At 39.3% G+C, this 20,290-nt stretch overlaps 1 protein-coding gene across 1 annotated transcript in view; it reads right to left on the bottom strand.

Moving 5' to 3' along the window:
• ZNF804A (zinc finger protein 804A) overlaps positions 1-19,975 on the bottom strand; it is a 578,558-nt gene extending 558,583 nt beyond the window's left edge. The window contains exon 1 of the mRNA XM_029605953.1: positions 19,648-19,975. Within this exon, the coding sequence (XP_029461813.1) occupies positions 19,648-19,758 (111 nt within the window). The 5' untranslated portion in view covers positions 19,759-19,975. The remainder of the gene's footprint in view (positions 1-19,647) is intronic.
• Positions 19,976-20,290: the final 315 nt, after the last annotated feature.

Genomic DNA, 20,290 nt, shown 5'->3' with positions numbered 1-20,290 from the left:
ATGGAACGCAAGATTTGGTGAGAGAAGTAACCGTGGTGGGGCCACTTGGCAATAGTGATTATAACATGATCAAATTTGAACTACTGACTGAAAGAGGGACAGTATGTTCTTATGCTCTTATGTAAATCTACAGCTCTAACTCCAAATTTTCAGAAAGGAAAAACTTTGATAAAATGAAGAAAATTAGAAAAAACCTTTGCAGCTGCATCTTTTAGTTAAGTGTACAACAGGCATGAACATTGTTTAAAAATATAATCTTAGAAGCACAGTCCAGATGTATTCCATGCATTAAGAAAGGTGTAAAGAAGGCAAAACAATTACCAGCGTGGTTAAAAGGTGAGGTGAAAGAGGCTATTTTAGACAAAAAATCATCCTTCAAAAATTGGAAGAAGGATCCATCTGAAGAAAATAAGAAAAAGCATAAGCATTGTCAAGTTAAGTGTAAAACATTGATAAAGCATGTTAAATGAGAATTTGAAACGTTAGCCGTAGAGGCAAAAACTCAATAAAAACTTTTTAAAATATATCCAACCCTGTGAGGGAGTTGGTTGGACCGTTAGATGACCAAGGGGTTATAGGGGTTCTTAGGGAATATAAGGCCACTGCAGAAAGACTAAATGAATTATTTGCTTCTATGTTTAATAATGAGGATGTTGGAGAGATACTGGTTCCAGAGATGGTTTAAGGGTGTGGAATCAAATGAACTGAACCAAACCACTGTGAACCTGGGAGATGTAGTAGACCAGATTGACAAACTAATGAGTAGCAAATGACCTGGACCAGAGTGTATGCACCCCAGGATTCTGAAGGAACTCAAAAATGAAATTTCAGATCTATATTTATTTATTTGTTTTTATATATCTACATTCGTGGGTACATCATGCCGGTTTACAATATAACTGAAGGAGGAAATTACAAAAACCAGGGTGGGGGGAAAATGTAGGTAAAATTTGCAACCTATCATTAAAATCATCCATTCTACCTGGACTGGAGGGTGGCCAATGTAACCTCGATATTTAAAAAGGGCTCCAGGAGTGAATCAGGAAACTATAGACCAGTGAGCCTGACTTCAGTGCAGGGGAAAATAGTGGAAACTATTCTAAAGATCAAAATCACAGAGCATATAGAAAGACATGGTTTAATGGAACACAGAAACCATGGATTTACCCAAGGGAAGTCTTGCCTCACAAATCTGCTTCATTTGTTTGAAGGGGTTAATAAACATGTGGATAAAGGTGAACCAGAAGATATAGTGTATTTGCATTTTCAGAAGATGTTTGACAAAGTCCCTCAAGAGAGGCTTCTATGAAACCTAAAAAGTCATGGGATAGGAGGTGATGTCCTTTCATGGATTAAAAACTGTTTAAACGACAGGAAACAGAGAGAAGGCTTAAATGGCCAATTTCTTAGTGGAAAAGGGTAAACAGTGGAGTACCTCAGGGATCTGTACTTGGACCTGTGCTTTTCAATATATTTATAAATGATCTAGAAAAGAATATGATGAGAGAGGTAATCAAATTTGCAGATGATACAAAATTATTCAGAGTAGTCAAATCACAAGCAGATTATGATAAATTGATGGAGGACCTTGCGAGACTGGAAGATTGAGCATCCATATGGCAGATGAAATTTAATGTGGACAAGTGGAAGGTGATGCACATATGGAAAAATAACCCATGCAGTAGTTACACAATGTTAGGTTCCACATTAAGAGCTAGCACCCAGGAAAAAGATCTAGGTGTCATAGTGGGTAATACATATAAATTGTCTGCTCAGTGTGCTGCGGCAGTCAAAAAAGCAAATAGAATGTTAAGAATTAGGAAAGGAATGGTGAATAAAATGGAAAAGGTCATAATGCCTCTATCACTCCATGTTGAGATCGCTCCTTGAGTACAATTCTGGTCACGGCATCTCAAAAAAATATAGCTGCAGTGGAGAAAATACAGATAAGGGGCTAGAATAGCTCCCCTAAAAGGAAAGACCAAAGAGATTAGGGCTGTTCATCTTGGAGAAGAGACGAATGAGATGTCTAGAACAGGTAAAGGTGAATCTGTTATATTTACTCTTTCAGATAAGGAATAGGGGGGCACGCCATGAAGTTAGCAAGTAGCACATTTAAAACTAGTCAGAAAATTATTTTTCATTCAACATACAAATAAGCTCTGGAATTTGTTGCCAGAGGATGTGGTTAGTGCAGTTAGTGTAGCTGGGTTTAAAAAAGGTTTGGATAAGTTCTTGGAGGAAAAGTCCATTAACTGCTATTAATCAATTTGACTTAGGAAATAGCCACTGTTAATACTGGCATCAGTAGCATGGGATCTACTTAGTATCTGGGTACTTGCCAAGTACTTGTAGCCTGGATTGACCAGTCTTAGAAACAGGATGCTGGGCTTGATGGACCCTTGGTCTGACCCTGTATGGCAATTTCTTATGTTCTTATGTCATGGTTGTCTTTGCACAGGCTGAAGGCTCTCAACCAGGTCATCTCATGTGCCCAAATCCTAAAAGTGCAGCATGGAAGTCAGAGGAACTCATGTTTGTGGGAATGAATTGCTCATTGTAGAATAGGAGAGGTGGAAAAACACCTGCCTTGTCCCGAAAAAGTAAAGAAACTAATTTTATCTGGCATTTCCAGATGTAGAGTGGGATCCCCCATCTTTAACTACCTTGTCTTCTCTACTGGGGACAGCAATGGAAGTCCATAAAGTGCACCGATGAAGCAGAGTGCATCAAATACCTGTGTCAGCAATGCAAAACACCCCTTTGACGATGCCTGTCAACACCAGAGTGCTTCATCTTCGCTATCATAAACCCCAAAAAAGGCCTGGCACTTCTGTTCCCTGCTGAACTTCAAAACTATGATGGATCCAGAATCTGGCACCGTAGGGAAGGCATGTCCTGCTTGAGGGGCTCCTGCTCAACTCGGCATAGAGGGGGTCAAGGAAGCCCCACTCCAGAAGAGTCCTTAGCTGCTGACCTTGGCCTTCTTGGATCCTAAAGGAAACAAAAACAAACTAATTACAGTGTACACATTTTTTTTTTTTTTTTTAATAGCAAAGAGGCTGCCGAGGTAGTAATGGAGAAAAATAAGAGAAAATAAATGCTAAAAGGTAGAAGGGCGAGATTAGATGTCTATGTGGAAGCTTGAACAAAAAAAGCCTGAAGGCCTCAAGAGGCAGCACATGCATGGAAACTCCCGCACATGCTAGTAGAGTAAAAGCTCTAATATGTTTAGAGAGATGGGTCTGTTTGTTGCCATCAGATGACATCACCCATGTCTAATTCAGCTCTGCTTGGCAACTGAGAAAGGAACTTATAGTAGTTAAGTGAGGTTATAATTAGTGCTTATACTATTGATTTATGAATGAAAATTTGTTGCCCAAAAATGGACCTCCTTCAATCCACTTAACTATGTATGGGGTACCACAGCGTGCATGCTTTCAGCTGTAGTTGGGGGAAAGGCATTACAGGGAGTGTGCTTTGGATGGAACTGGAAAACATGCATACATTTGTATTTTCAAATCTATATGCATTATTTTCCATGAAAACCTACTCACAGAAAAATAGGTGCAAAAGTCCACAGGTGCTTTATTTAAAGCTTTTTTATTTAAAGCTTTTTTTTATACAGAGGTATAGCTCGCTGCCTTCACACCGGTTTACATCATCAACAACCATTACATAAAAAACAGTATGTGAACTCAGAAAACAGTGAAAAACATGATTACTCCTTCAGAAAAAAGTGAAACACGATTACTCCTTATTACAATTTAACACGAACCTTATATCTAACAGTATTTGATCGGAGTAAAAACAAAAACTAAAAAAACTAACCAAAAACTCATTATTGAAATATATAATCAACATTACACATTATCCAAGGTAAGTCCGTTAAACATATCAGTTAAACAGGGGGGATCTAATCTGGGTAGCGATCAATGTGTTTTATATAATCTACAGGTCTATTTTAAAACATTCATAGTACTAGCTTTATTTTAGCTATTGCATACCCAATGAAGGTATGTATTATATTTGTTGAGTGATGTTATCCAATGCCATCCTTGCGTGTTTGCAAGAATAACCATGTTTTGAGCTCTTTTTTGAAGGATTTAAAGTTGCTTTGAGAGCTCAGGTGTTCTGGTAGTGAGTTCCATAATTTTGGACCAGCAATAGATATGGCTCTGTTTCTTGTTGTGGATAATTTGGCTACTGGGAGTGAGCGTATGACTGGATTTACTTTGCTTGCTGTTCTGGTTGTACGTTGTGCTCTGTGTATATGAATGACATTGTCAAGGGCTGTGTTATCTACTTTGTATATTGCATTGGGTAGTACCGTTAGTATTTTGAATTCAATTCATTTTTCCACCGGAAGCCAGCATAGACTGTTGAGCACAGGGGTGATGTGTTCTGTTTTCTTTTTGCCTGTCAGGACTCTAGCTGCTGCATTCTGCAGCAATTGTAGTGGTTTTAAGGTCACTTTAGGTAAACCTAACAAGAGTGAGTTGCAGAAGTCAAGGCTGGTGCAAATTAGGGATTGTTGTACGGTTTGAATTCTTGGTGGTGTAGCATTGGTTTTAGATGTTTCAGAATTTGGAGTTTATGGAAGCCTTCTTTTGTTTTTAATGCAATGTGTTTTTTGTAGCTTAGTTCACTGTCAACCCAAATGCCCAGATCTTTTATGTTATCTTTAACTTGTAAGCAGATGTTATCTATATGAAGGGATGGGGTGGTTTTTTGTCCTGAGTTTGTTCTATTAGAATGCATTCTGTTTTGCACATGTTTAGACATAATTTTAGGTGGTTTAGCATATTCCTGATTGCCTCTAGGTGAGAGGCTGCTAATAGTGCATCTTCTACGTTGGAGGAGATTGGAATAAGGAGTTGTATGTCATCGGCATACATATAGTACATTACTCCAATACTAGTTAGTAGTTGGCATAATGGGAGTAGATATATATTGAAGAGTGTAGCCGAGAGAGCAGATCCTTGTGGCACTCCTGTTTCAAGTGGGATTGCTTCAGATGAGTTGTTGGAGACTGAAGAATCTCTCTTAGGAACGAGGTGAACCAGTCCAGGGTTCTACCAGTGAGTCCTATGTTTGCTAGACTGGATATTAGCCTTCTGTGGTCAACCATGTCAAATGCTGCGGAAAGGTCGAGGCGTATTAAAAGATGGCCTATTTTGTTCTCGAATCCTTTTAGTATGTTTGATACATTGAGCATTAGAGTTTCCATACTGAGATTTTTCCTGAAGCCATGCTGATTGGGATGTAGAATTTTGTAGTTCTTCCCCACCCCCCTTGATAGACAGAAAATGGTAAAACAGTGAATCAGGCCCTAAAGGCGCAGCAGCAGAACTCAAAGAGAATCATGCCTCCCCCCCATACACACACACAAATTCAACTACAGCGATGCCAATAGGAAGGTGGAGAGAGCTATCAGCCGCTGGCTCATATTTTGGGGGGCTGCCTCTTGGATCTAAAGGAAATGTATCAAAGCTTATAAAAAGCTACATATAAGTAGTATGCAAACAGGAAAACAAGTTTAAAAGAAATTTCATACCTGGGGAACTGAAGAATTATCATCTCAGTAGTAAACTACAGTTTTCTGGACCTTTCAGTGAGAATCTCTGGGAATGCATAACCTGCTGAGAAGCTCAGCAAAGGTTTCCCGTATATCTTGAGCTCCCAGCATGTGCCATCTCAGAATTAGAGATGTACCGTAAATAAATTCTTTGCATGATATTACAGGGTGGCACTGTTCAAGCTCAGCTCACTATGTTGAAGTACTGCTTCAAGAATAAGAGAGGGTAGGAGTTGTTTATTCTTTTAAACTAAAATTGAATGGTAGATTCTCCCACACCATAGGTGCAAGTCTCAAAGTGAAACGGTCCTGCGATTTTCATGCGACGCATCAGAAAATGCACAACCTATAGGCCAGATTGCGGTGCTGGGATTTGTAGGGGGCAAACAAACATCAAACGGGCAATTATTGGATGAAATAGGTTTGTGAACAATTACTCCAACTTTATCCTGTACCTGCTCACAGTCAAATCTTATATCTTTCAGGCAAAACAGGAGCTATCTTATTGGAAAAAAAAGACAATAAAAAGATACATGTTGTGCAAAATATATAGAGGTCAGACAGCCAGAAAGTAGGACTTATCTGGTTATCTAGTAACTGCTGAATATCCAGTTAAACCTAGTGGCCACTAGATAGCCAGATGGTTAGCTGGATAAGTTATGGATGAGCAATAGGTGGATTGGGGCAGAGATACTTAGCCGGATAAGTTATTCAGCTAAGTTAGACATGCTCAATAGTAGGTCTAAACTTAGATAAAATGTATTCATCTAAGTAGCAATTTCTATAGGAATATTCAGCAGCAGCACCACCATGCCGCTGAATATCTCATCTAAGTTAGCAGGATATATCTATCCAGCTAAATTAGATAACAGACTCAATTTTAAATATCTACCTGATGTTGTATTGTATTGAACTGTTGATTTAAGGGTTAAAAATCTACTACTTCCTAGTGAGCAGTAGCAACTATCAACTAAAAAGCTACCTATTTCAGTGCAAGATCTCAGAAGATTAAAACAATTTTAACACATAGTAAGCAGGAATTGTAACCTTAAAAGGTGAATTTTCAAAATATTGCATATGTAAAAGTTACCAAATGCATACAAAAAGTAGCCTCTACTAGCATATTACATATTTTACAAACATCAAAAATACATTTTCATGAGAAGGCAAGATGGCGGCATGGTTTAGATGGTGTTTCCCTGAGCTCCATTTGTTTCTGCAATAACTTATTTCCTTTGGGGTAGATTTTCAAAGGGGTACGCGCGTTAAGTCCCTACCCCAACCCCCCCCCCCTGCGCGCGCCGAGCCTATTTTGCATAGGCTCGGTGGCACGCGTAAGTCCCGGGGCTTTGCAAAGGGGGCGTGTCGGGTGGGCAGCATGAATTTCGGGGCGGGAGGCGTGACGCCGGCCCAGGGGCAAGGTTGAGGCCTCCGGACCAGCCCGCTGGCGCGCACAGATTTAGGCCTGCTTTCGGCAGGCGTAAATCTGCCAACAAAGGTAGGAGGGATCGGTTAGGTAGGGGAAGGTGAGGGGAGGTGGAAGGAAAGTTCCCTCCAAGGCCGCTCTGATTTCGGAGTGGCCTTGGAGGGAACAGGCAGTGCATGCAGGTTGCACAAATGTGCACCCCCTTGTGTGCGCCGACCCTGGATTTTATAAGCTACGCGCGTATCTTATAAAATCCAGCGTATTTTTGTTCGCGCCTCGTGCACGAACAAAAGTACGTGCACGCGTAAATTTATAAAATCTACCCCTTTGTGAAGATACTTTCCCTTTCCTTTTAGGAAGCAAGGTTATTTCCCTCCCAGCCTCAATTTACCCCAGCTCAGTGCACAATCTTGGATTCTCCATCTTACTCTCCTGCGGTTGAGGGGTTAAGCTCCATTGCAGTGGTTGGCAAGGGAGCATCTCCCGCTGCTGGGGACGAGGTTTGATGAGTGGCTACCTCCAGCTCAGTGGGCTTCCTCTCTTCCAGGCATCACATGAATTCAGGCAAACAAGGTGAATTCCGATTCAGCGATGGAGGGAGCTTCAGTTGTAGAGGTTGAGCCCTTCTTGGTTCCATTATTATTTCCTATGAGTGCGAGTCCAAATGAATTGTGATTGTATCCCCTCAAGTTCTTCTGCTTATGCTGCCTTTATCGCTACTTCAAAGTCAGAGGTTGTAACACTGGATTTATTATGAGACATCATACATAAGTTGAATCTGCATTTATCGAAAATTCCAATAAGCTGAATGCTATTTCAATAAGTCTAGATTCTTTGGAGAAGATCCAAGATTCCAAGTTCCAGGATTTGTCTTCGAGAGTTTCTGCACTTGAGGACAAGTTCAATGGAATTCAGGCACTTAACTGTTATTATTAAAGATTGTGGGATTGTTAATCGCTGCTTGAAATATATTGAAAACTTCCATAGAACATTCAACTTAAGATTTCTAAATTCTCCAAGAGTGGTGAGAGAAATACCTAAATTGACTCTGCAGAGATACTTGACTGAATGTTTAAATATCTCTGAGAGTATTCCACCTTCTGCCGTCTAGGCAAAACTTTGGTCAAATCAACATTCAGGATATGAACTTGACGGACTTTCTAGAGTCTTCTGCCTTAGATGTTTCTGAGAGGACACCTTGCTTTTTTTTTCTGACCAAGACCTCAGTTATATTATGCATTGTTACTTTTGCAATCTTAATTCCTTTATGGGTCAAGTAGTCAAGAATATTTCCTGATTTTGCTAGGGCGACTCAGGAGAGAAGGAAAGGCTTTTTGGCCTTGCTCCCTGAGGTACTTGCTGTGGATATTTTCCTTCCTCCTTCGATATCCGTGTAAATGTTTTGTTACATTTCAAAATGAATCATATCTATTTTTTTCTGCTGGAACTTAAATCTTTTGTGGATTCTAAGAAATTGTTGATGATGCCCCATACCTCAATCTAGAGTTTTCGCTTAATTACATAATACAGGATGTTTTCATGCTAAAGTTTTTGCCTCATATCAAGTAAACTGTTAATCTCCCTTGATTTCTGCCTCCTCATTCAAAAGTAAATGTGGTATGGTTTTTTTTTGGGGGGAGGGGTTTGTAAACTTTGTGAATTTTTTGTTAACACATTATTTCCTTGTTTCTGTCTAAGCATGTACTAAAATTGCATAAATAAAAATTTAAAAAATGCTTATTTTCACTTTCACATGTGTGTAAAACAGAGTGGTCTAGAGGCAACAGTTATATGCAAAAGTTGCTATTTTAAAAGACATATACATTTTCTAACTTACTCGTGAATTTTTACACCTTCTAATTATCTGGTGTGAGTTCAGTCTGAAGAATCAGAAAGGTCTCGATGACCTGGAGAAGGACTGGATAAACTGGTGGACTAATTAGTACATATTTTAAAATTGGCCCACTTGCACATGTAATTCGGGACTTATATGAGTAAATCCTAGCTCTCGTAAATATATGCATGTATATTTTACAAGTATTTATTACCCGCACCTCCAAAACAAGTTCAGGGCAGGGTACAGTAAGTCATACACAATTGTTAAAAATATAACAGTAAAACATTCCATGGATTTGTGTGTTGACCTACATATGCATATTTTACAACTTGTGTATATAATATACTATGGTAAAACTACACGCGGCCACATACCTGCCTGTTGTGGTTCTGGCCGTGAGCGCCGCGACCAGACCCTTACCTCCATCAAAACAGGGAAAATGTGCTCATTTCCACAGAATCCAATTGATCTCTGAATTTCCTCTTATTTCTTTCACTATTTCACTTTTAGAAAGCTTTTAATCTATTTTAAGAAAACTGGCTCGTTCTATTTAGTTATTATAAAAATACATGTAGTTAACTAAAACAGCTTATTGCAGTACGTATTATAATTATGTTTTGCATAGTTTTGATATTTCATTGTATCATAGTCATACTGACTGGTCAGGTAGATTAGACATACAGAATTCTTCCTAAACACTGATATTCACCTAGCTAAGTTATGTTTTTTTTCTGCAAATTGTTTTAAGAGACATAAGCTATCATACAGCATTGCTTGATCCAGTAGCTCATGCTAACAGGAAGCTTTTACAGCTAGCATGAATATCTGCCAAAAGTTATAACAAGCACTATAAGCTACACTTTGGGGAAAATCAATCATTTCACCTAGGAAAAGGTATTGAACAGCAAAGTCACTGGATTCAAGTTGTGGTTTGCATGATGCTGTAACAAGATTTTTCAGACTATAAAAATATGTCTCTGCTTTGTTTGCGCTTCATTTGATCTTCTCTAAATTTTGCATTTCCTAATGTATTGTATCTCTGATTTTTATTTTTGCACTTTTAACATTAAAAAGCTGCGTGTGTATTTTATTACAGCCACCCCAGATTTGCAGTAAGTTTGCTCGGAATCCTCTCTTCAATTGTATTCATACTTTACATGTATAATGCTTACAGGGGGTTTTCTAAGGGTCAGCGTAACTGCAAGCCAACATCCTTATACACATGATGGGAATAGCTAGAATAAGCTTATCAAATATTCAAACACTAAATAGCAGCTTTTTTTTCTTTTTAAAGAAGGATCTTAGTTACCTTAACTACCAAATGAATTTTCTAATACTGATGCTTTAATGGGTATTTATGGAAAAGAAAGAAAAGGCACAGACCAATTCCATGAAAATGGTCTATTTGAATCAGTGGCTGTAAAAGAACTGATGTTTTGCTATAGGATTATGCTAGCAGACTACTTGTGCTTTCCTCAAATATTGCTACATATGGTTATCACATTGAGATATACAGTGGTGCAATTGCTTTATGCATTTATGCCAAGAATAACCTCCACATTTTTTGTGAATCTGGAATATAAAATTGCTGTACAAAATGAAATAGAAAAGCAGGCAGACTTAGAGGCAGATGGTATTCTCAGAATGCACCAGGATATCAGTTTACTCAACCACTTTAATCTGTAAATGAAAATATCACTGAATAACAAAACATGGAGAGGTAAAGAAATTCATAAACAAACATTTAGGAAAATACTGTCTGTAAAATGAGCCAGCTAACAATATAAAACGAAAAAAGCAGCAAGACCACATACCAACATGAATCATGAAGTACAGCTGAGCATCTACATTAACGCACATGGTAGAACAGCAGGAAGATCTAGAAATTATCATAAACACTGCAATACCATCTCTGGCTATAGTAAGCATCCAAAAACGGTATGAAAAAGTCAGCAGAATATTACATAATGTACACAGTTACGCCACAAAAAAAACCCAAAAATCACTGGTATTGCCTTGTACTGTATGTCAGTGGGTTCCCTCTGGTGCCAGGTAATGAATGTGCATGCTGAATTGGTTTCCTTTCATTGACCAACCAAAAATGTCACTCAGAAAACAGTGTCTCAAAGCATGCTCACTTATACTGCATCAGACAAGATATGTTTTACCTAGTCTTAGTTACAAAAAACAGCTTCACTGAGTTCTTTCTTCATATGCCACCAAGAAATCAACGGCAAAGCTGAACACATTGGAAGAAGGGATCTTTTTGGTCTCAAAAGCTCATTACTGCAATATCTTTTTTGCTGGTCCTTTAAAAAAAAAAAAAAAAGGCATTGCAACCTACAAAGATTCCATCAGTAAATATGAAACTGGAATTTTGTTTTCTTCCATTTAAAGAGTGAAGATAAAGAAAACAGAGCTTTTCCCTTTATACTAGACGGTCTCTCTCAAATAGTAGTGAGCCAAAAAAGAACCCTTAAATTGGAGAAGTGCACCAGCAAAAAATAAATAAATAAAAAGGGAAAACAAGATTATGGGAAAAAAACACAGGTCACAGTTTTTCCAAAGCTGGGCTACTGCCACCTAATGTCAGTAACTGGGAAGTTTCACCAAATGCTCTTCTGAAAGCAGTAACCAGATGGCCAATTAAACAGACCACACATCCCTAAGACTAGGAAGGCACAGCAAAGATTAAGTGAAAACATTTAGATGATGAAATGGATAAACCAACTGATAAAGTTTCAGACTGCTCCTTATGAAACCAAACTAATTCATCAGAATCAAGGGCCACATAAATGAAAGAGTCTCCGTGTTCAGTTTGTAAGTTAGAAACTTTTCAGACTCAAAGAAATTTTTAGAAAACCAGATAGCATTTCCTAAAAATAGTTTCAGGAATCTATTCAATGAACAGATCGGAGCACTTCAGAGTGGTGCTGCGACCTCATGCAACATCACTCATCCAACAAATGATGGTATTTGAGTTTGGCTTTCTTTTTAAATACATATATCGAATCACGATAGAGAAAGGTTACTTAGAAAAAGAAAAGTGCTTTTTTTTCCTTCCTATCCTGTTTTAAAATGTTTAATTACCGACAAATATGTACTACCTTGTCATTACTAAAATACTCAAATATATGTTCAAATTTCAATTGTACATTTCAGCTAGGAATGTCAATTCATTTGAAACAAATATGTAAAACATTATGAATGAGATCATTAAAAAAAAAAAAAAAAAACCCCGAAAATGACCTTTTACAAATATACCCCAAAATGTTCATTTCATAAATAAAATAAAAATGGCCTTCCTAAGCTTTCAGCCCGCTGCCACCTCTCATGCAAAGACTTAGGGCACAGGCTGAGCCATCCAGGACCTGCCCAAGCCCCTCTGACTCCACTTCTGCCAGCAAAACCAGCTTCAGGGCCCAGGCCTACCTGACTGGGATGCGCCATCCCTAGCTGGGGCCTCCTTGTGCCTCTTCAACACCCCCCCCCCCCCCCCAATTGAAGAACTGTCCAGTGCCAAGGTCAGGGACATCCTCAGCCCCCACCTTCCATTGAGGAGCTAAGAAAGTGATGGCCTTAGCTCCTGCTCCTATGGAGTCCTTTAAAAGATGGTGCCAAAGTGATGTACAAAGTAGGTGCAATATAATGGCACTGGATGCACCTGAGATAGGTGCCAAAATGACATCACTTTGACACCGTCTTCCAAGCATCAGGTGCCATTTTTTTTAGGGACAAGAGCTATGGGCATTGCTCCTGCCCCTTCTGTGGTGAAACCCCCTCTACACAAGGAGTAAGTGGGGCTGTAGAGGTCCCAGGCTCTGGCCAGTACTTGTGGGAGGATCAGAAGGGCCCTGGGATGCCACAGCTGGGTAGGACTTAGCCCAACTAGGTAGGCCTGGGCCCAAAGTTCATTTTCCTGGCTAAAGAGGGAAGGGTCGGAGGAGCCCAGGCAGCACCTGGCTGAGCTTGGTCTGGGCCATAAGTCTTTGTTGAGGGGCAAGAGGGGGATGTACGCCTTGTGGAGGCCTCTTCCAATTTGGTTTTTTTTTTGTTTGTTTTAATGTTTTTCTGTTCAATAAACAAAACATTAAATGAACTACAAGACAAACCCCTGAAAAGAAAAAATAAACCAAAATGAAATTGAGTCTGCACATCCCTAATTTCAGCACAGCAGCCCTGCATTAATAAATACATTTCCCAAAGAACAGCAACAACTATCGGTACTCTGATGCACCTTATTTCAATTCTTTTAGGATATACAGTAAAGCAATAATGTAATGGCATAATCAGCCAGAGATGTGCTCTGAAACCAAAAGCATTCGGTCCTTTGGCAAGTTGAGTCTGGCGAGTTCCAGCTAGAGAAGAGAGATATTTTCTCTCTGTGTGTTAGCCACCTTTCTCTTGGGTTGAGCCCTCAGGTGCTGGTGGCCAGCAGGACAAACTAACCAGTTATCGGCCAAAATACAGTCAGAAGCCCAAACAACTGTGGGAAACAAGAGAGTGAAGCAAGGAATAAGCTGGAATGGAGTATAGCAAGACAAACTGTAGAAACTAGATTCCACCAATGAGGCTGGACAATGAAAAGCAAGGTCTGGCAACCTGTTAACTGGAAGCCAGGAATATATATGTGTTCAGACAGGAACAAGATGGCCACCAGCCAGAAGTTTTGGTGAGCCACAGAGTTGGGAGAACTAACCAGATAGTTCCAAGGGCCCAATAAGGCACTCTGCTGGGAGACAAGAATTGCTTAGGGATCTTCCAAATGGAAAACAAGTAGGGAAAGCATGAAGATGAATGGCTTCGTTAATGCTTTCCAATATAGATTTGTAGAAGGAGATGTGTGGGTGTGTGGTGTAGCTGAGTTTGTGGAGAACAGAGGATATGGGTGTTTCAGTGAGGCTGTGGGAATTTGTGGTTGGAGTGTGTTTGGGGAGAATGGAGGTGGTGGATATATGAGGGTAGGTACATTTGGATTGAGTTAGAAAATGGCTGGGTGTGCATGGTGGAGATGTCGAGTGGGTACGTAGAAGTATAGGACGAATAGTCTCTGGAGGATCAATATGTCAGTACGACTGTACATAGTAGATGTAGTTGTGAGAGGTATTTGTATGTGTGTGAGTGCATGAAGGGGTTATGTGAGTGGGGATGTATGGAGGGTATTTGGGTAGTTTATGTGGGATGTAATGTTTTGCTGGGAACTGTGAAGAGGTTTACGGGGCTATGGCTGCGTGTTTGGGGTAGGAGGAAATTGAGATGCTATAATAATTATTTCTCCTGTCTTTGTTGGGATGGTATAGGTGTAGATGGATTGCGAGTATGTGTGTGTGGTGGTATATTGAGTAGTGTGTGTGTGTGTGTGTGTGAACATGAACTTGGAAGCACTTTTTTGTGCCATCCTTGTTTGTTATTTTCCTGGTCTCTGCAGGTGTTGCTCTGTGGCAAAGCGCTGGTATGGGAGGGGGCATTTGGAATGGAGTGCTGGTCAGTATTCTAACAGTTTGAGCAGCTTCTAATAATTACCGGTAGAAAGCAATGAGGATTTTTTGGAGGACCGGTTCTCTGAAAATACCAAGCTGATTTTCATATTCATTCAATCTTCCATATTCTATCCTGTAGCAGACATTTGGAGACCACCTTCCAGAGCAAAAATGAAAGCAAAACAGCAGCATCCACAGAAAAGAAATTCTGTGGGAAAACACTGCATCCTTCAATAGTTTGGTAAAAGTGTCATTTCTGCCCAACTGCTTTATACATATCTTTTAAAGAAATGTTAACTGAAAACCAAATCAATGTAAAACTTTGGATTTTTTTTTTTATGGTTTCCAACATTCTGTATTTTGGAAAGAATTGTGTCAGTCTGTCTTTAGGCACAATACATTTCTATGAAAGGGATAGAAACTCATCAAATTTGGCATGCAAGAAGAAAATGTGAATATTTCTATTTCTAATACAAGAAAATTGTGTGTTCTAAAAGTATACAGCATATGTAAACTTTCATACACAGTGTAGAACCGGTGAATTTATGTACTTGGGAAAAAAAAAAAAGTCCTTTAGTAACTTCTACTGAAATTATTTCTCACTACACTGTTCTTTTCTTAAGCAGTTAAGATCCTCCATCAACTAGATCCCCAAGGGTACAAATGACAATAATTTTGCCTAGGTCATTGGTCTCCTGAGAAAAATTTGACAAGTTTTAGCAAATATTTTGCTTCATGGCAGTAAATTAAGTGATAAGTCCTTTTAGACAAAGCCAAAATAGGAAAGGGCTTACATATAAAATTTCAGCACACTTCAGGCCAGCAACAGGGCTAAATTGTCCTGAGTTATACTGCTGAAGTACAAATTTGATGACCGGCACTATTTACAATCTGTCGCTAAGATGCACCATTTAAAAAAAAAAAAAAAAGAGAGTTGGGATTCAATGCCCAAAACAGGCAGAGTTCTGGGCTTTCCTCTGCCACTTACCAGATAGGGGCACTTCTGAAGTCTTCCTCTTCAGATAGCTTTGCAAAGTAATGCAGGTTTAGACCACAATTCTATGAACCAGTGAGCAAGGCACACAGTTCTCACAGCATGATAATGCACTGTGAGGGTGAATCTATGAGATTCAAACAAAAATGGCAAGCTTGCCTCTGGCTTTTATGGTCACAGCTATACTGCTGCTAAAGGCAGGGGAAATTCAGCTGTGCTGCTTTTGAAAACAAGTTCCTGAACTATGGGGAAACTTTTCCCCAAATCTGAGGATTGCCAGCCTTACTTAAAATTTTTTACATTTCATTTTCAAATGTTGTCAGATCACAAATCGTACCACCACCTATCTTGATCCAAAGAAGCAAAATACTGTAAAAAAACAAACAAAAAACCAGAATATACCAAAAACGGATGAAGATGTTATGTTGTTCACTGTTCTGGGCAGGTCTTGCATCTGAGCTGGGCAGTATAAAAAATGAAATAAATACATAAATTAGCAATTCCTCCTTTTTAAAAGAGAAAATCATCAAATAAAGATGATCCAAGATCCACAATAAGAAAATTTCAATATATGAATATAGCTGCCAAGCCAAAAATGAAAAGTAGAAACATACACACATTTCAATTACAACATTTCAACTGAAACAGAAGATCACTGACAAGACTAAATTAAGCTTCTAAATGGGAGACAGAAAATCATTAGCTGCAACTTCCTGTAATTCCTAGTCATCTATCGAGCGAGAAACTATTTAATAGATCAGGAGGACCTCAGAAGATCTAAGAAGTATCCTTGTAAGCAATTCTAAACATGGCAAGAACTTTTAAACAAAAACTGAACTCCTAAAGTCTAGAACTTGCTGTTAATTTTCAAAAGTGTCCACCTGAGTGACTAGCGCCACATCTGAAGATATTTAGATCTTTATCTAATCACAAAGCAAAAGCAACCAAATGCAGTTTTAAGTTAATGGAAGTTCAAATAATTCTTCCTGCCAACTTTTTCCCTTAGTTTTATTCAGAAAAAGTCCAGGAAGACTTTCACAACTGAGGGTGGCCTATGTGTGAAGGAAATCGGACAAAATAACTCAATGGAGAAAGAAAGTTTATTGAAGGGAAATTAATTATTCTTAAATTCTTATTTTTGGATACGTTTCCCAGATTTTCTTTTAAGAAAAAAAAAAAACATTAACCTTTATCAGAACATTAGACAGAACTTGTAAACCTAAAGTTTTACTGTGGATTGTGAACTCGAGTTTCCATTTTCTGCTAGATGAACCAATGCTCAACCAAAGGCAGAGCTAGGTTGAGCACTAAAGGCAATAGTGCTGCTCTGGAAATACATGGCTGTGTCCACATTGGCCCTAATGAAGCCCTTTGCACCAGTGTTAACACTTTGTAAATGAGCCCTGAAGGATAGGAAGAGCTGCTAAAAGCGCCTGCGGACACATCTCAGAAGTGGCAGGAAGTCAAGAATCTACCTAAGTCAGCTGAACACAGGCTAAAGCGAATTACAGGAGCAGAGAAAAACAAAAACAACTTTCCATATCCTGGACTTAGAAAGTTGCTTGAGTGTTTACAGTTGCAAAAAGAATAATTATTGTGAAAGATACAGGAAAAAGAGTAAAGCTTGACAACCTTGAAACATTCCATCACATTATAGCTTTAAAAGGTGAGAATTGGTATTACAGTCATTTTATTTTTAGAGTGAACCTGGACCTGTAGTGAGAATCTGATCAGCTATTGGAAAAGAATCATGAGGTTAGCACAGTTTCCTTTCTGAACATCACTGCTTCTCTTAACAATGCAGCACAGAAATCTCCAAATAAAAATACATTAATTTTAAGATCGATTCACAATCTCAGCACAACATACATGAAGTGGAACAATTTCTGTGTTCTTCTGTTACTTAAGGTCACCTACATGCCATTTCCATAGATAGTTTGCAATTAAATGTTTTTTTAAAATTAAAAGCATCTTCCATATAGTTTTTGTAACTCAACCACTTTTCATTGCATTTCATGGGGGAAGTAGCTCAGTGACATACTACAGTTGTACTCTTGTTCATATAGAGGAATGTGTACAATTTTCACAGAGAAAAGGTTTTTTTTTTATTATTTATTTACTTAAATGGAAGTACATAATTTATTTAGAAATGTCTGAAATGACTATGCCAATATATCTTTAGTGGCTGAACCTCAATACAACCATGTCTGCCAAAGTCACAAAGTTGCCACAATACCATGAAAATTAATACTATTTTAACTGTAAATAAACTTTTACACAATTACGTAATGTAGCAACTAACACAAAATGAGGAAACAAGTAGATGGCAAATGGTCTCTCTAAACACAGCTTTATCTGTAGCCTACTTTATTCTTTTTCTATAGCAAACTTTTGCAAAAACAAGTTATAAACCTGTATCTTTGTATGACTGCATTCTCTAATGGCGAATGCAACCCTGCTTAAGAAGCACTCACCCCCACCTCCTTCTCCAAAAATCATCCTGTTTATAACTGCCTGACAAGCATGGTTTAAATCAAGAGAACAGTGCATAGCACCTGCTTGTTGGCCAGAGGAAAACAAATCCATAAGGAAATAGTAGTAGAGCACTTAAAACTATTGCTTCTAAAAAGTCACAAGTGCATTACTACATCCCCGGCATGCCCACACACTTTATTACATTCAAACTGCTACATTTTACTCCAGGCAATTCAAGCGGCTTACTTTTCAGAATTCTCAAACTTTTTCTACAGACTGAATTACACTTTACTGCATTCAGTTAATCTTTGTAATAGCCCTCCAGGCTAAGCCCTTCTAAAACACTTTTCTCTTAAAAACTATACTGAACACAACCCTAAACATGATTTCTTGCTGTTTTATAAAGGACAGCAAGCAAGCACATTTCACTTGTGATAGCGATCTATACCCAATGAAACTCAGGGTAGAGATAAAACACTGTAAACTGCTAAGAATCCTATTACTATAAAGCAGAGACTGGCGAGACCCAGGAGACACCAGACTCAGGGCTTGATGTACAAAAGGGTTCCACCATTTTGGAGGTAGTTTTCTAACATCCTGCCTAAATTTGAAATCTAATTTGTATATAAAAGTGATATTAATTTTCAAAGCAAACTTGGGAAAATTGACTTTGAAAATACAGAACATGCGCATACTGGCTGGCAATTTCATAAATGAGTAAAGCATTATTTTACCAACAAAAATAAAAAAAAGTAGCCTTCCTGCGAGTATGGGACAATGCTTAGTACATAGGCCCCTAAGGTTGCTGCTGGATGGGTTGAAAAACAAAGAGGTGTATACAAGCAACAATGGGATAAGTAAAGCAAAAAATATCCATCCTTATTTTTAATAAAACTCAATTGCCAGTTAAGACATTTTTAGATAATCCTGCAATCAAATTCTGTTTTAGCCTGATCAAGCCCCTATGTAAACACTGAAAGCAGCTCATAAATCATTTCCCCGTCACTTCAGACCCACAGAACTCAAATCACAAATGAATCCTTACTTCAATTTCCAAGGGACTTAATTCTACACAAACAAGCACCCAGAATATCTGGTGACAAGGATGAAAGATATAATAAAATGGATCAGAAATCTTTATAATTGCCTCTTGTTTACACTGATAGCAGACAAGTTTTACTCCCCTAAAAACAATGACTCAAAGTTTGCTGCTAGCTTTGCACCAGTGTTTTTCTCATTCATATTAATGGGATGTTTTCCTTCATAAACCTGGCACAATTTTTGCACTGGAGCAAAAATGGCAAAAAAAGAGACACCCTTTAGTAGATGACCCTCAATTTTTTTTTTATCAGCTGAGACTCAGAGTCTGCCTATTCCAAGAACAGCTAAAAAAGACAAAATAAACCATCAGGGGACCCTTTAGCAGGTTGCTGGATTAGTCACAGTGATTAGCTACCAATTTCTCATCAAGGTGTTCTCTCCAGCTCAACTCCACTCAGTAGACCCTCTTTACTTTCAGATAGTAATTTTACAAGCCCCCACTGGGCGCCCTTTCCAGCCTATCAGTGATCAGTCTGAGCAAAACGGCAAGCGTGTCCCACACCCTGGAGGTCACAATCACAAGTGACAGGTGCACTGACTTTTCCAAAGCAGAAAGCATAATGCAGAGATTAACCCACAGTAGGTCAAGAAAGCCCTTTCCTTTCCCCGAACCTTTCTATACCTTCTAAAACCGAAAAGAAATGTATAATCCATGAAACAACATTAGGCAAATCTGCCAGCACAGTTAGAGCTAGCATTAAGTATTTCATGCATATAATCCTTTTAAGAAAATGCTAAAGAAAGTCGGGTAAATACCAGGGTTTTGTTGCCGTTCTTGCTGAGAGGACCTCGGAAAACTCCCTTGATGTTGCGAAAGTGCCCATTGCTGAGATGCGTAGAGCTGATCACGATATAGTAACACTCCATAGGGCGCCCGTGGCTTCCATGCACTTCCGTGCATGCAGTCCCGACCACCAGCAGAGCACAGAAATTAATTCAAAAATAAGGCGATCGCAAGCCAAGCTGAGCTCTCCAACTAACGGGTCCAAACTCTGCTCATCACCTAAACTCCCGGCAATCGCAGGCGTTGCCACTGGAGGAATCTGGAAGAAGCGAGCGCTTTTCCCACTCTACAAGCCCCCCCTGCCCTCTCCTTACGGTTGTCTATCTCTCGCTGCCCCTTCGCCGGCCGTGCGTACGAGAGCAGCCGGGACTGACAGCAGGACCTGAGCGGCCGCGGGAACGAGAAGAGGCGCTTTGGAGCGCGCTTGTGGCTGTTCCCGCCTCCTCGTGTCTCATTGGCTCGTCGGAGCAGAGTGAGCCAATGAGCTATGAGAGGCGGGAGAAACCGCTGGACGCTTTGGAGCCCCTCTGACCCGCTGCCGAGGCTGTTCCAGCCTTGCTGGCCGCTGGGCGCCGGCGGCTGTCAGGGGAAAGCGCCTGAAGGGAAGCCAGGAAA

This window comes from Rhinatrema bivittatum, chromosome 6, assembly GCF_901001135.1.
Source record: "Rhinatrema bivittatum chromosome 6, aRhiBiv1.1, whole genome shotgun sequence".
Lineage (NCBI taxonomy): Eukaryota > Metazoa > Chordata > Amphibia > Gymnophiona > Rhinatrematidae > Rhinatrema > Rhinatrema bivittatum.
The sequence above is the reverse complement of the archived record's forward strand: the minus strand, read 5'-3'. Positions and strand labels throughout refer to the sequence as shown.